The sequence below is a fragment of the Aulonocara sp. 'chitande type north' Nkhata Bay genome, linkage group LG18 (genome assembly GCF_057382095.1).
Source record: "Aulonocara sp. 'chitande type north' Nkhata Bay isolate Kocher_YH1m ecotype deep benthic linkage group LG18, A_spYH_male_GT1.1, whole genome shotgun sequence".
In the NCBI taxonomy this organism is placed as follows: Eukaryota; Metazoa; Chordata; class Actinopteri; order Cichliformes; family Cichlidae; genus Aulonocara; species Aulonocara sp. 'chitande type north' Nkhata Bay.
In genome coordinates, this window is record NC_141361.1 from 12,265,792 (window position 1) to 12,281,218 (window position 15,427).

At 40.5% G+C, this 15,427-nt stretch overlaps 1 protein-coding gene across 6 annotated transcripts in view; it reads right to left on the reverse strand.

Moving 5' to 3' along the window:
- The window catches only part of LOC147308103 (receptor-type tyrosine-protein phosphatase mu), a 166,545-nt gene that overhangs the window by 112,759 nt on the left and 38,359 nt on the right, over positions 1-15,427 (reverse strand). For all 6 annotated transcript variants that reach the window (XM_086273368.1, XM_086273367.1, XM_086273366.1 and 3 more), the window contains exon 3: positions 1,828-2,102. In XM_086273368.1, coding sequence (XP_086129494.1) covers positions 1,828-2,102 — 275 coding nt within the window. The remainder of the gene's footprint in view (positions 1-1,827; positions 2,103-15,427) is intronic.

Consider the following 15,427-nt stretch of genomic DNA (forward strand, 5'->3'; position numbering starts at 1 on the left):
ACTGGCCCCCACACTCTAATTGAAATCCTTTGTTTGTGCAACAGACATCAGTCAGGCTGCCTAATAGCTGTGATATAATTGATTCCAACATCAATAATAGTGCAGTGCATAATTGGGCCTGACCCACAGAGTGAAAATGTTCGCATGGGACGAAGCTGTTGATATCACAGGAAAGTTCACCATTCTCATTTGTCAGACGTACAGACAGTGAACCCAGCGTTCAATGCCTACATCGCCACATGGGTTATCCCTAAGGGGCTTGGCTAAGTACAGCATTACAGCAGAATTGATTAGCTCTGCCGTGGACTCTGCTGTATTAAAAATCAAGATAGATAACCACATTTCTGTTTTTCACTCTTTTTTTTTTTAGGGTAAACCATAGGTTTTTATCTTATGCACAAAGTATTTAAATAGCACACACATGACAGTCATAGCTTCCAGATTAGTGAAAATTATATTGTTTTGCACAATGATCAGCAGTTCTGGAAATAAATGACAATGTCAATTAAAGATTTAGGGATAGCCTGACAGGAGTAATTATCAAAAGCTGAAATGCTCAAGCCTTACTGGTAATTAAAAAATAATTTCCAAGTATCAGGTGGCTTCCCTTTGACAATTGCGTAGGTTACCATGCAATTAAAGATACCTATAATTAGCACCATGTTGTTAATTAGTGACAACTTGAAGCACTGGTCTCCTTTCTTGACTGTTGCTGAGTTCATTAGCATCCTCACATTTGACCATGTTGTCAGTCTTGGAACAATTACAAACAAAGCTGGGTTTAAAGGCAACAGATGCTGGAAATTTCCCTCGATACACTGGTAAACAAAATGAGTAATCTCGGGTCTAACCACTCACCTTAGATGCAGAAATTTATTGAAACGTAACCACGCATGTCAAAGGGTTCAGCTGTCACTGAAATTGCAATTCGTTTGTCAGAAAGAAGCAGCAGTTAATGTCAAAGTGTCTGAACTTTCTGAAGCTCTAACTTGGTACTTAAAAAGGTCTGCAAGCAGAGTAAATGCAAACACAACAAGCTGTGCTTCTGAGGCAGACTCTTTTAGTCTTTACATGTCTTGAGCCAAACTGAAAACATTTAACCAGGCAGGCTTTGCTTTATTATGTCACAAAAGTCAAAATCTTGCCAACAGTGAACAGTGACTATTACTGGTAATAGCAGCACATTCTGTTCTGCTCAACTGTTGCCTTTCCCCTCTTCTTTCGTTTCTCCGTGTGCCTCTCATTAAACCTTCTATACTGCATGCAGCAGTGAGAAGCCCAGCGGTGTCCCTTGTTAACTAAGTTATCAGTGTGGCTACAATGAGCAAGCAGGAGGACTCCCTCTGCTCCACTGTGGACTAGCTCTGCCAGGCCATAATAAAATAATTCACCAAGAGACCATCTCCCATTGGGAGGTTAAGGGGTCTCTCTGCATCAATTAACATGTGGTGGACTCGTGGAACAAGCCTGGTGAAGACTAATAGCCAGGCAAGTGTGAAATCACCTTGCCCCGGCCAGCAGTCATGTGCATTGGTAAGTGAAAATGAGTTTTCAGAATTGGAAAAAGAGAGCAGGCTCAGATGGAACAGAGAGAGAACAGATTACCATGGATACCGAGCTAGCCGCTGAAATCAATAATCTTAGGTGTTTTGAATGAGCTTTTGTGCAATTGTTTAGACCATCTCAAATAATGGTTTGTCCTGCTCCACCCAGAAAAAGGGCATTAATTACTTTGGCTTAACTACAAAGGCTCCTTACAATGAGAAACCTAGTTTTGCAACGAGACATTATGCAAAAGATGACTTGCTTTCAACCGCATGTCCTCACCTGGTAGAAGTTGGGCCAGTAGGTGCTGATAGCCAACTCCACCTGTCCCCAGGAGCGAGAGGCTGGACCCGACACGTTCCAAACAGGCATCCCCATCGGACTATTGTTTTCTTTAATATAGACATTTAAGTGGCCGGGATGGCTGTTGTCTCTGCCTCCTATATAGTAGTGGAAGATGACACAGTGTGTGTCGTTCTCCTTCAGCTGGGGTGTCAGCAGCAGGGCCTTCTGTCCTGCGAAGCGTCCTGATGTGTTCACCATCATAAAGGTTGACCCTGCAACATGAGCAAGTAGTGTAATCATGGGTTAAGAAGGTTTTTATACAAAATACCAGTAGAAACTCGGTCAATTAATTTTTTTTTTTGTTTGTTTTTTTGTGTTACACAATCCTAGCCTATAGTCATGTAAAAAGGGGTACAAAGTCAATCTCTGTAAATGCTGCAGTACTAACTTAAATAACTTAATATAAATTATTTATTTAATCTAAGATTAGGGAGACGTTACTGTGAGAATTTTTGAGCAATCCAATTTTAGTCACATAGCTACAAGTCACAATAGTTGCCTCGAGGTGCTTTATAGTGTAAGGTAAACACCCTACAATGATGCTAATAATATATAATGATTGTTATATATTATTAGCATAGAAGATGTAACTAATTAAAGGTCATGAATAAGCTGCAGAATATAGAGAGCAAGCATAATAACTTATTTAAAGTAGTGTATAAGTTAAAAAGTAAAGAAAGGTTAAACTAGCTCACTAACAGAGTTAAGAGTTAAGCTAATGTGTTTTCCAAAACTATGCAGAAGCATTTGACATTAATCAAAAGTATGGATAAACAAATAGAATTGTTTAGGTAAACAGTTGAAATAGCCATGTAGAATTAGAAGCTAGAAATTATTGGGTAAAAGTAAAGGTAGCATTTAAAACCATTAGCTAATGGTAAACAACTAAAAGTGATCACTAGAAAATGAATAAGGCGTTTAGCATCCCAGGGCTTTGGATGTGGCATGGTTATTGACAAGCTGAACAGAATATTTCACAACACACAAAAAACAACCATCACTAGGGTTTTACAGAGAATGGTCTGGAAAAAATAAAATCTAGGGAGCAGCAGTTTTCTTGAATACAGTGTATTTAGGTACACTTGATTGAGCGGCTTGTAATGTCTTTCAACTGAAATGTAATGATAAATTCCAAAAGTAATTGGAAAAGTCTTTTTTTAATAATACTTGTGATATATCATCATTAGCCAAAAAAATCTGGTCTGTTTCTTTGGTCCAAAGTCAAACAAAGCAACAACTAATGGATGTACTAGAAAAACATTTTATGTAGCCCTTAATTATTAATCCTGTTACGCATTAAGTCAGATTTCTACTGCATATAATGTTCACAAAGTCTAAGAATGAAGACAGCATCAGACCAGTGTCTGATTTCTTGGTGTGCGCTTTGCGTAACAAATGGCATAATAATAATTTCCTCTGAAGTTTTCATTTGACAGCCACGCTACATGTAAGAGGTGCTTCGTAAGGCTTGGGACGATGTTGCAGCAGATTTGATCGACTAATTAAGTCCCTGTTAATTGTGTGACAACACAACTTGGAGCTGTTGGTGTGCGTAGTTATAAACAAAACAAAGCTTTCCAAGACAATAAAACTAAAACTAGCAATCGGATCATGAGCTGCAGCAGTCACTGCAGTTAATAAATGAAATGAAAGGAACAATCTTATAAAGGGACGTAGAGAACAGATAAATGGCTGCTTTGAGTGCTTTCCTATTAGCAGCGACAATTTTAGCGTGTGACCTTTGATGAGAAAATGCTTTCATCTTTAGATTGATAGAAACACTCTTATAATTACCATTCATCAAAATACAAAGACATAGAAAGACCAATCCCAAAAAAATACTGGATGTTTGACAGGAATGGTTTTCCTCAATGACAGAGAGACGGGAAATGATGAGAAATCAATAAACTGAAATCTATTTGCCAAGAAAGCCCCATTTAGATTTTATCACTTTGGTTCAATATCAAAGGTTAATCTAATTCTCTACCCTCTTGCCAATAAAACACAAGTGAGAATTATTATATTGGCAAACTTTCAAGGAGATGCAGAACACATTCTATTTGTCATCATCTTATTTAGCTTGGCTTGGTAATGAGATGGCACAAATCGTAACAGCATTTGAGACACAGCCAAAAGAAAGCATCAGTTTATGTTAAAATCCATTTTTGGGTAGTGTGCTAATGACTCGAAGGCACATTTTGCTTCGAGGAGAGACAAACAACCTGTAAGCAAAACGCTTGCTGTATGCAAGGCAGAGCTGTGGTGAATGCGATTCTTCGTCATTAAATTTAACATGTGGGGATCTGCTCAGATATGATGTTAAAAAAGGGTGAATAATGTCAAACTAAATCAGCAGGGATGGCCCCCCCGAGTGTGTCAGCCTAACAGCCTCTCACAAAACCCTATTTGTTCCATCGATGACTCGAGCTTGCCCACTCGTCTTGTTGTGCTGCACTTGTAACGCTCACCAATTCCATCTGTCTCCAGCTTCAGATAATGAGTGGGGGTTCTGTCATGTTTACACAATGAAACAAGAGGAGAGGGAGCAGAGGAGGAGGAGGAGGAGCAGCGAGTTGTGATGACACCAAGTCAGACTGATCAGCTTTGTGTGTCGTCAGGTGCAGGCAGTTGTTGTTTTAAATGATCTTAACATGTTTGCCGCATGTTGGTGGGTGGGTGGGGGAGGGGTCTATATCATTAATTCATCTACCACAAATAAATGAACTGTAAAAATAAACCAGTGAAACAATACAGTGCTATGATGAACACGTGCACGTGCTAGTGTTCCCATTTAACAATGAATACAGAAAATGCTGATTCTGTTTGACCCAGAAAATGTACTGCATTTGAAAAATAACAAGTGTTTTGGTACTGGTAAGGTTCAGTTTTTGGTTGTTAGTATTTCTGTCAGGTAGGCTAAAGAGTTTTAGCACTATGAAACTTGAGCTACAGTAAATAATTTAGAAAGTGTGAATGTACTTGCAGATACACATTATTGCCAAAAATATTTACCCATCCATCCAAATCACTGAATTTAGGAGTTCCAGTCACTTTCATGGCCACAGGTGTGTAAAATCAAGCACATAGGCGGGCATATGTTTTCTGGATTGGTCGCCATCAGGAGCGAATTCCAGTGTTGTACTGTGATAGGATGCCACTTGTTCAACAACTCCAGTCATGAAATTTCCTCGCTACTCATTAGCGGTATTATAACAAAGGGTTGGATCCAGTAGTCTAGAGCAAGCCGGCGCAGGACTCTAGAGCAGTGGAGTGACGAATCACGCTTCTCCATCTATAAGAGCAGTCCCCAACCTTTTTTGCACCAAGGACCAGTTTACGGCCGACAATGTTTTCACAGACAGGCCTTTAAGGTGTCGCCGACAACAAATTTTTTAAAAAAAGATTTATTCATAACACTGGGAAAACACCCGGGGAAGCAGAGTTTACGATTTAAAAAAAAAAAAAAAAAAAAAAAGATAAAAACCGCTAAAAACCCTGAAAACCATAAATTTCACACCCGAGCTTCAACTCTCGCAGCGCGGTAGCAAACGACTCATGGACCGGTACCAATCCATGGGCCAGGGGTTGGCGACTGCTGAGAAATTTGATAGATGACTCTGGGTTTGGGAACAGTTTGGGGAAGGCCCCATTCTGTTAAAACATTGATTGCACACCAGTGCACAAAGGTCCAGAAAGACAGGGATGAGCGAGTTTGGTGTGGAAGAGTCCTGGTTTCAACCTGATAGAAGATCTTTGGGATGAATTTGAGCAGACACTGTGAGCCGGGCGTTCTCATCCAACACCAGTGTCTGATGTCATAAACGTGCTTCTGGAAGAATGATCAAAAATTTCCCCAAATCACACTCCTTAGCCTTGTGGAAATCTTTCCCAGAGGAGTTGGAGCCTTTTATAGATGCAAATAGTAGGCTGACATCATGTTAAACACTATGGATTAAGAATGGGTTGTGTGAATACTTTTGGAAATAAAGTGTAGCTTAAAGAAAAAAAAAAAAAAAAAAAAAAAAAAAAAAAATTGTGATCGTGTCTTTCCTATGTTAGGTGTAGATTTTCCTGCACAGCATGATCACCCTGTTTTGACCCCCTACTGTGAACTGCATGCTGCTATGTTTTTTCCAGAGCTTTTAATGTATTATTCACTTTTAGTTTATCTGTGATTCAAGTGTTGAGGGTGATTATTTCTGGGGCTAAGCAAAAAGTTGTCTAAAGTACAAGAAGGAGGGCAGGAGATAAGTCGACTTTGAGACACTTTTTTCCCCCAGCCTCTCAAACAACAATCAGGTGCCTCTACAAAAGGGCTGCAAGGTCTCTTTAATAACAACCAGCCTGCTCAGGGCCCTGTTTCAGGAAGCCGGTTTGGAAAACTCAGAGTGAAAAACGACACTCACGGTTGAGTAACCCCGAACTGTCCAACTCGGAATATTCGGTTTCAGAAAGGCTGATAACAATTAGTTCAGTCAACGCGGAGTTGCTTTAACCCCAAGTGAAGCGCGCGGACGAGGATACATAAAGCCCTGATAAGCGGAGCACAGATTAAGCGAGTCACCATGGAGACGGAGGGAAAGAAGGCGCGGTCAATGTATTTCACAGCGCTTGAGGCCGAAATTCTGATGGCAGCATATGCCGATAACATGCAAATTCCGCGGAAAAAAGTAACACAGCCACAGCTGCAAAAGAAAGGGAGCATGCATGGCAAAACATAGCCGACAGAGTCAATGCGTGAGTGTTAATATAAACATTGATCGAGGGATTTCCACCCATTTAACACGTTATTTTATCATATGTTATTTTATTTGTTATTTTATACATTTGATTTTGTGATGTGATGTGAGCGCAGGTGCAACCCAACAGGCCCCAAACGTGCCTGGCAGCAAGTAAAAATGAAATATAAAAATATAGTCCAAACAGGTAAGGTGTAATTGTATTATGAGCCATAGTGCTTGGTCTGTTTGTCCGATGTAAATCAATTGCAGTTAGAGGCTACATTAATTTTCCTTCTGTAAGCACTTATTGAAATTATCTGAGCACATTACAAGTACATATTTGCTTACTCTGTATGCTCAAATGTGGCCCGTTATAGCCAACAGAAAAAAAGCGGAGGCCCGAAAAACAGGTGGGGGTCCTCCACCACCACCACTCACAGAGGCTGAGCAGTTGGCCCTCAGCCAAAACAGTGGGCGCCCTGTGGCCGAAGGCATCTCTGCGGGGACATCCTCTGAGTCAATAACCCCGCAAGACACAAGTGCCTACATAAGGGGTAAATTCAAAATAATACATGATGTGCATACATCCTTTCTTCACAGTCACCTTTGCAGTGCTACTCATTCATTTGATAAACTCTTTACCATAATGGATTATTTTGTAGTGAAGTTATTTTCCTACTGATTTTGCCTTGCCTCAGTCTTGGTTGTCTTTGAGAGCATAATGACAATGAAGTGTAAGGTGATTGGTATGTTTGTTAATTGCCATTTGGTCCCTTGTAAGTTATAAGTGACCTGTATAAACCTCATATTCTATCAGTTGATGGTGATGGTGTACTGCATCTGGTGCAGCCTCCTGTTGAGCCAGACCAACATGCAGTTATGAGTACTCTTAATACTCCACAGATTATATGAGTTTACAGTAGAACAGCAATGTTGTTTATTTCTTTACTACAGGAAAATAATGAAGAAACATTGACAGCTGTTACAGAGGAGGAAGCAACAGAGACACTTTATGAGGTTTACATCTTTTAATACTTTGTGTACAGGAAATACAGGCGACCAATAAAGCCAGTTGAACAAAAAATCTGTTTATTCTTCTTTCAACATGTTGAGGTGATGGGTCAAAAGAAATGATTGTGACATATGGTGTCTCTGACTGCGCTTCCATCTTGTATGTCCGTGGGAGGGTCAGGATGTTCATGGTTTGGATCACTGCTGATGTTTGGTTCAGAAGGACAGTGTTCTCCTCTAATTGTGGCAATGTTGTGAAGAATCACACATGCCACAATAATGTCACATGCCCTTTCTGGGGTGACCCTGAGTCTTTGAAGGCACTGGAACCGGGCCTTAAGCATTCCGATAGTCATTTCAATTCTGGCTCTTGTCCTGCAATTAGCCAGATTATATCGCTGCTGTGGGCCCGGTTCAGGGTCAGGGTAAGGGGTAAGCAAATAGGGTAAACATGGATACCCCCTATCACCAAGCAAGTAGCCAGTGAACTCTCCTAAGACAGAAGGGTACACTTCAGTTCAAATGTCCCTGAAGCAATTGGTCTTTATATATTTTACAGTATTCTCAACTCACCATGTCCAAATTTTGTGCTCAGTGTACATTCACGGAATATTTGTGAGTCATGGACAGAGCCTGGCCACTTGGCTTCCACATTTGTGATAATGTTGGCAGCATCACATATGATCTTCACAGTGCAGAGAACACAAATTAGCATCCATTACTATAATGAAATAATTTGTTAGTTTGACATGCTACAGGGAACTATGTACCTGTACATTAATGCTGTGGAAAGACTTCCTGTTCACATAGTCTCCTTCATTTACTGAAGGAGCAATGATTGGAATGTGAGTGCCATCTGTACAGCCAATCACGCCTGGGAACCCTGAAAATAAATGTGCAATTTAAGTAGTAGTCCAAGTATCACCACATCATGAATTAAGTTTTGGTCATCCTGATACCTGCAATTTTGTGGCATCCCTCTTTGATAAATCTTGTGGGTCTGTGACCGGGGAACACCACAAACGAGTACAGGAGACGTTTCAGTGCAACTGTAACATTCCTGACTGCCCGACAGACGGTAGCCTTGGAAACGTGCTCAGCGTCACCAATATTGTACAGAAAGCTCCCGTTTGCAAAAAACCGAAGTGCAATACAAATAATATGCAATGAACTGAGAGCATGTCCGCGATGTGTCACATGCGTAATATATGGCCTGAGGATGTTATCCAAATAACTTATAGATTGTGCTGAGAAACGGTAACGTTCGCACAGAAAATCATCAGGAAATGATAAAATGTCCAAACGCGCTCTGATCACTCTCTCCCGGCGGAGAGCTCTGCGGAGAATTTGGGCTTCACGATCTACTGGCTCTTCAAGGAAGTGGCACGCCATGTCCGACACTTCCTACTGTCAGGTTTCCGACAAAGGGGCGGAGACAGTCAGGGTTAGTTGTAGTAAACCTGCTAGGGGGCAGGTTAGCTTCACGGAGTGTGTCGTCATAGTGACTCACTCAGGCTGCAGCTGAACTCGCTTTGTGAAACCGAAAACCCAGAGTTTTCGTTAACTCAGGGTATACTTACTCAGTTTTTCCACTAAACCGGCTTCCTGAAACAGGGCCCAGGTGCCCACAACATTTTTTCTTTGAGGCATCAGCAACCGGTGTCATGCGAACCAGCACTAATAATCAGTTGATGAATTGTTCAGTTGTAGCTCATGTTCCAAAGACAAAAGATCCTGGCACCAGTGCTTTTCTCTATGATTAAAACAGACTTTCCTATTCATTTCAAACAGCCACGTTGTGACAGTGTTGCACTGGAGGATTTATGCACTGCACTTCTCTTTGTTAGTAATTAAAGAAGAAAATATCTGATCCCTCAAGCAGCATTTCTTTACTAGTTCATGAAATATTAATATTAATGGGCGCCACGTGTAAGAACTCACTTCTTGTTTAATTATGCTTAATACAGTAGCCGTAAATATCAAAGTGATAGTAATATAAATGCATATGATGAAATGTCTTCCTCACCATTATCCGGGATACAGAACTGTAGCCATGAGGCTGTGCAATGTCTGTTACCAAATTTGAGACCCACAAATTGTGTAGATTTGAGCCAGTGAACCCAAACACAAGGAGAAAACGTGTCCCTTTCCTCATTACTGACCGCCAGGCAATGTAAAGATACTGTATTTCGAGTGACAGCGTGCCACTTCTTTGTACTGCCATTGTCAACGTCTCAGAGTTGAAGAAGATGACAGGAGAACACTGATTGTCATTTGAGCTTAATGACCACATACTCTGCAGGACCTGCTGCACCATGACAAGATAATTAGCCAGTAAGCCAGTAAGAGCAAATTATAATGACACAGCGCTAGTGCTGTGCTAATGTGCTAGTGATGCACAAGGGTGTTTTCGCTCTCTCTCCCTTTCTTTCTCCATCTCTAGTACCTTAACAATGGTGTGTTCAGGACCAATTAAAAAAAGGAGAGGGCTCTCGGCACACTAAGCCCATCTCTGTAACTCTGTAAAGGCCAGGGCTCGCCTATTGTCTAAGGTATTCAGAGGAACAGATTTATTATTATTCCAATGTAGGCCACCTTCACCTTCCATTACAATGATGGCTGTACGTGGAGAACATGGAGACTGGTGTGAAAAATGAATGAGAAGGAGATGAAGTGTTCCTGCTGCAGATGCCACATATATTCATGTTGCTGTTCCTTGGAAATGAAGGACACACTGCTGAAATTGAAATGTGTGACTTTCATTATTCTGGAATATTTTGAACATTTATTAACAAGGACACTGACTGAATAGAGGCTGCTGCATTTAAAAACATACATCACACAATGCATCTCATACATATTCTAACATTGATTATGAGACAATTTGTTGGTAGAGGCCATTAATTAGAAGGTGTCACGAAAATCGTTCAGAATCGGTTGGGGCTCGATCGATCTCTTTGACCAGTTTCCATAGATTTCTCTCATTAGTCAGTTGTCTGTTTTGATTAAGGACATTAAGAACTTTTTAATTGGCTCCTTTAAATCACTTAGTTCATGGGTTATTTTCTCTGAGAGTGAAACAAAAAGCGGAAAACATTGGGTAGCTGGTCAGTGAAGTTCTATGCAATCTAATACATGATTTCTACTGGAGTACAGGCTTTTCCAGCGAGTGTAAACTCACAAATGCTCAAGTTCAGCTGGACATTAAGTAATCCCAAATAACAGACTTAGTGGTTTAATGGCATTATGAGCCATACAGAGAGAACCATGGACATACTCCAGGGAAGGCTTCCATTAGTTTAATCCTTTGCCCTGACAGCACCCTCAGCTGGCAGAGCAGTTAGGAGTTGGCCACAGCTCACGTCCATCCATAAAAGTTCCTTCTGCTAGGAGAAGGGCCTAATAATAAATAAAGAAAATGTTTGAATAGTTCAATTTAATAGTAATGTATGCATAGACTAGACTACAGAATTATTACAGAGTATTTGCTCTTATGGAAAGCCCCAAAAGATGAATTTCCTTAATTTTTGTGGGAACAACAAACTATCCAAGACACAGAACAACGCAAAGTGTAGACAGAACCCAAGACAACTGCTGGAATGGCTGTTTTACTTTAAGAAGGGATTTTTTTTCTTAAAAAGAAAGGAAAGTCTTTTTTTATGCCGTCCGATATAAATTAGTTCTCACAAATACGCTACTGTCTAATTCTAATCATCAAAGTCTATAGGTTGATGGTATTGAGATTAATTATGAGTTGAGTAACGGTTTGAGCAGGCGATATAATTTGCAATAATGAGTAGTGCTCATTATTTCTCTTCCATTCAGGTCCTGAACCCTGTGAAAATCATTATGTGGGGGAAATCAGAATGAAGGGGCGCTCTTTAAACCCAAACCCTCCAGGTCTCATTTGCTAATAAAATTCACAGAGGTCACCACCGCAGAAAAGAACGGCGGCCGCTTTGGAAATGTCAATGAAGACAAGGCTATTCTCACTGTCTGCTACCAATCAAAAATGCTCTCGCTGTGAGGGTTAGGCTGTTAATGTGAACAGCCGTGGCCTCCACTCAATTTTCCAGAACTTTCCCTGTGTCCTTTGAAACATGAAAGGAGCCTGATAAAATAACAGAATAAGTTTGGGCTCTCCATATGAAGACCTGGCAGGTCTCTTTGACGGAGTCAAACTGATTCACCCAGAATCATCCATCATGCGGAACACGTTTCAGCCCCGTCACTTTAGTCAGGTGGAACAACTGACCCTTATTATGTTCCCTGGCAGCATCTTTTGTTGCTGCATGCCAATCAAAAATAATTCTTAATGGCTTAATATATCGTCTTAAAATGCAGTACGCTCGATTGCCAATCCATTCCAGGAAATGGGTCATGTAATGGGCCCCATTTGCCTGTTACAAACCCATTCCACAACAGAAACTTTACACATGACTCGCCTATAATTAGCCTTAATTGTTCACGTTATGATCACTTAGGATACAGAAAAGATACATGTAAATATGTCCTCCATCATGATTTCTTAACCTTGTTCATCCAAATCGGTAATTTGCTGAGACCACAAGACACTTCTTCACCCCACAAACATGCTAAATTGAAAATGCTAGTCTCTCATGCCTGGGAATTAATTCACAAATTGATCAGACTTTCTGCTCTGTTCCCTAATCATAATGGCGCTTCTCCTTAAGCTTAACCTAACCTTGCCATTGGTGGTGTGCAAGGTGTGATTTTCACACATAGTTGCGAAAGGCTCAAAAGCAACTGGCTTATGTTCACAATATGATGCCCCTCCCTTCACAACAGCAAATCCCATCTTTTGCTGATGTGATTTAAATTCTGATTAAATTTCTGATGCCCTTCAGTCAGCGGGTGTTCTCACTGCTCATAATTTAAGTGCTTAGCCTTTTTTCCCCCCTCTTTCATTTGGACAGCACATTCGGCACAACAACCAACACTTGTTTTCCAGGTAAGACGGAGGGTCAGTTCATTACCTCCTTATTGCAATGTGATCAGGAAGGTGAAGACTTTGCCATTTAAAAACATCTGCCTTTATCTATATGCAATAGGCAAACTCTTCCGTGTTTAAGAGTAAGCTGTATTGCTTGAAATTGTCACCCTGTGAAGCACCTCATTCTGCCAATCCTTCGCCATTGTCCAGGTGTCATTATCAACCAAGGATGTGCTATCAAAATAAAGACCCTGTGCAACAGTGAGACAAATTTTTTTTTTTAATTTTTCTCCGCAACATATTTAGAGCAGATGTTAAGAATAACACAATAAGTCATTTAGCTGGAGCTCCATGTGCAATTGTTCCTAGTAGAATACAAAAACCCTAATTAATCTCAGTTAGAGGCCCTTCTTTCTCTTCCTCTTGCTATTCTTCCCCAGAACGAGTCTCAGGGGAGAAACAGAGCAGCAGCCTAGTACTGGCAGCATCCAGGACACCAGCGGAGAAGACACAGTCTCGAACTAGCTAAGATTTACAAACCCCACCCCCCCACAAAAAACAAAACAAAACAAACAAAAAAAAAAAAACAGCTTAATAGAATCTGGACATCCTACCAGAAACTTCCACAGCTTCAGTCATTCCTCCCAGAGAGGGGGGGGGGGGGGAAAAAAAAAAAAAAAAAAAAAAAAAAAAAAAAAAAAAATCACAAGTGTCTTTTATTCAAGTGCAACTATTGTCTTTAAAGATTCTGTTCAAGCCAATTCAAGCCCAAATATGACCGAAGTGTATCCAATTCTCCAAAGCTGAATGAGAACTCTGTGAGATTATTTTATTTATGTATTTATTTTTAATTGCTCAGGACAGATGAGGCTTATTGTAATAGCAGGGCAGACTGTGGCAGTTGTGACGGGGGTTCAGCCACTGGCCTTGGGAGAGGAACACACTGAGGATTGCCCAAGCAGACATACAGAGCCTCAAAACTGGGCTGAACCATACTAAAAGGAGCCAAGGCATGCAATCAGAGCTGCATGGTGGGATAAACAAGGCGTCTCTCCATCCAGACATAGCAATTAGGTAAGGCGCAGACCATCATAAACAACCAAGAGTTTAAAGCAATGCTTGTCTCTTCTTAAGTAACCAGAGAGGGGTTTTTTTTCTTGTTGCATTTCATTTCACTTTTCAGTTGTGGTACTTATTTACATGCAGGCATGGAAATGGGCCAGTTTGGTCTTTGATTGCAGTAAGAGGAAGGAGAGTCCACAGCAGGCTGACATCAAACTCTGCTGCGTGCTTCTCTTGAGTAAGGTCTAAACACTAAACCACAGTGCCTCAGCACCTTCATCACAATGTCTCCTATTGATTCTTTAGTACAAATTTTTGCAGGCACATAATTGAAGAGTGTGCAGCTTTTAGTTCTGAGTGTTATTAACCTCTGTTAAAAAAAAAAAAATCAAAAAACAACTCATTTTAATATCAAGCTATTTTAGTGACATTCACAGTTACAGCTACAAATGTGGTAGTTCATACAGGACAACAAAACCATATAATGCTAAAGGGCATTGTTTTATGCTTCAGGTACAAAATGTAGCTTGAATTTTTGGATTAACAATCTGTGCACAGCAGCTATGACAAAATATTGTTTGTGCTGTCAGCGTTAATCTCGTTAAAATGACATTAACGTCATAACCACATTAACACGACAAATCTCCGTCAACACGCTAGCGCGGTTAGCTTGCCGACACGCGGGGAGATCCGTGCTAACTCGCTAACAGATTTGCCGCATTAATGCGGTTATGGCGTTAACGTCATTGTAATGAGATTAACGCTGACAGCACTAATATATTTTCCTTTTGTTTCCATTTCTTTCCCTCTTAGATTACCACTGGATATCACTAATATTTTAACTTTTGATACTGGCTGATGAACAAGTCCAATGTTTGACACCCCCAAAAAACAAACTGCAGTACACTATAAAATAAAAAAATGACAACCTGATAATCCAGTGAATGAAAAATTAAATATTAATTTCAAGTCTAATGTGGGCAATGAAACAATAATATTAAAAATGACAGAGGACAGTGTCACTGGAGTTTAAACCTCAAAAGAAATCAATTTTCTTGGAAAACTAAAGTAAACCAGAAGCAGTTAAGCATCATTTAAATCATGCATCGGTAGTGGCAACACCTCTGATTGGACCATTTGTGGTTACCAACAAATTTTAAAAAGGTACCGAGGTAGTAACGCCTTCGGTTCTCTGCTACTTCAATTCCATTTCCATCTTGGCACACCAGGTAGGATAACAATCTTCTCTCTGAGCATGATATGAGAGTAAGGCAGCAATCAGAGGTGAGATAGCTTTTCCACCAGTGTGGCTTTCACCTAAATGCATTTTTACCCATCAACCCCCACTCTAGTAGCCGTAAAACAATTTCATCTGTCAAGCACACTACATTTCCCATCCCTTCCAATGTGGTCAAAGAGGAGAGATTACAATTTTGCGCAGCAGGTTGAGTGCTCACACTGTGAAATGGAGAAAGAGCTGCAACCTGTTAATTAGGCCCAGTTCAAGATGCATAGATAGAAAACAAGCCTGTCTGAAGTGTACTCAGACTAGGAGGCACAATCAGGGACACCGCTTAACCAGACATGGGATTTTAATCAGGTATGTTAAATTTAGATCATGTGCGAGGTGTTAATTTGTAGGTCAAGGCTTTCACTGTAACCTTTGCCCAGCCTCCACGTGTCACGACATTAATCAATTTCGATGGAAAAAAGGAGAGACTTCCCTTCTTTGGAAAGTAATTTCTCTGGGGCAGTTCAGCACACAGCATCCTGATATACACACAAACAG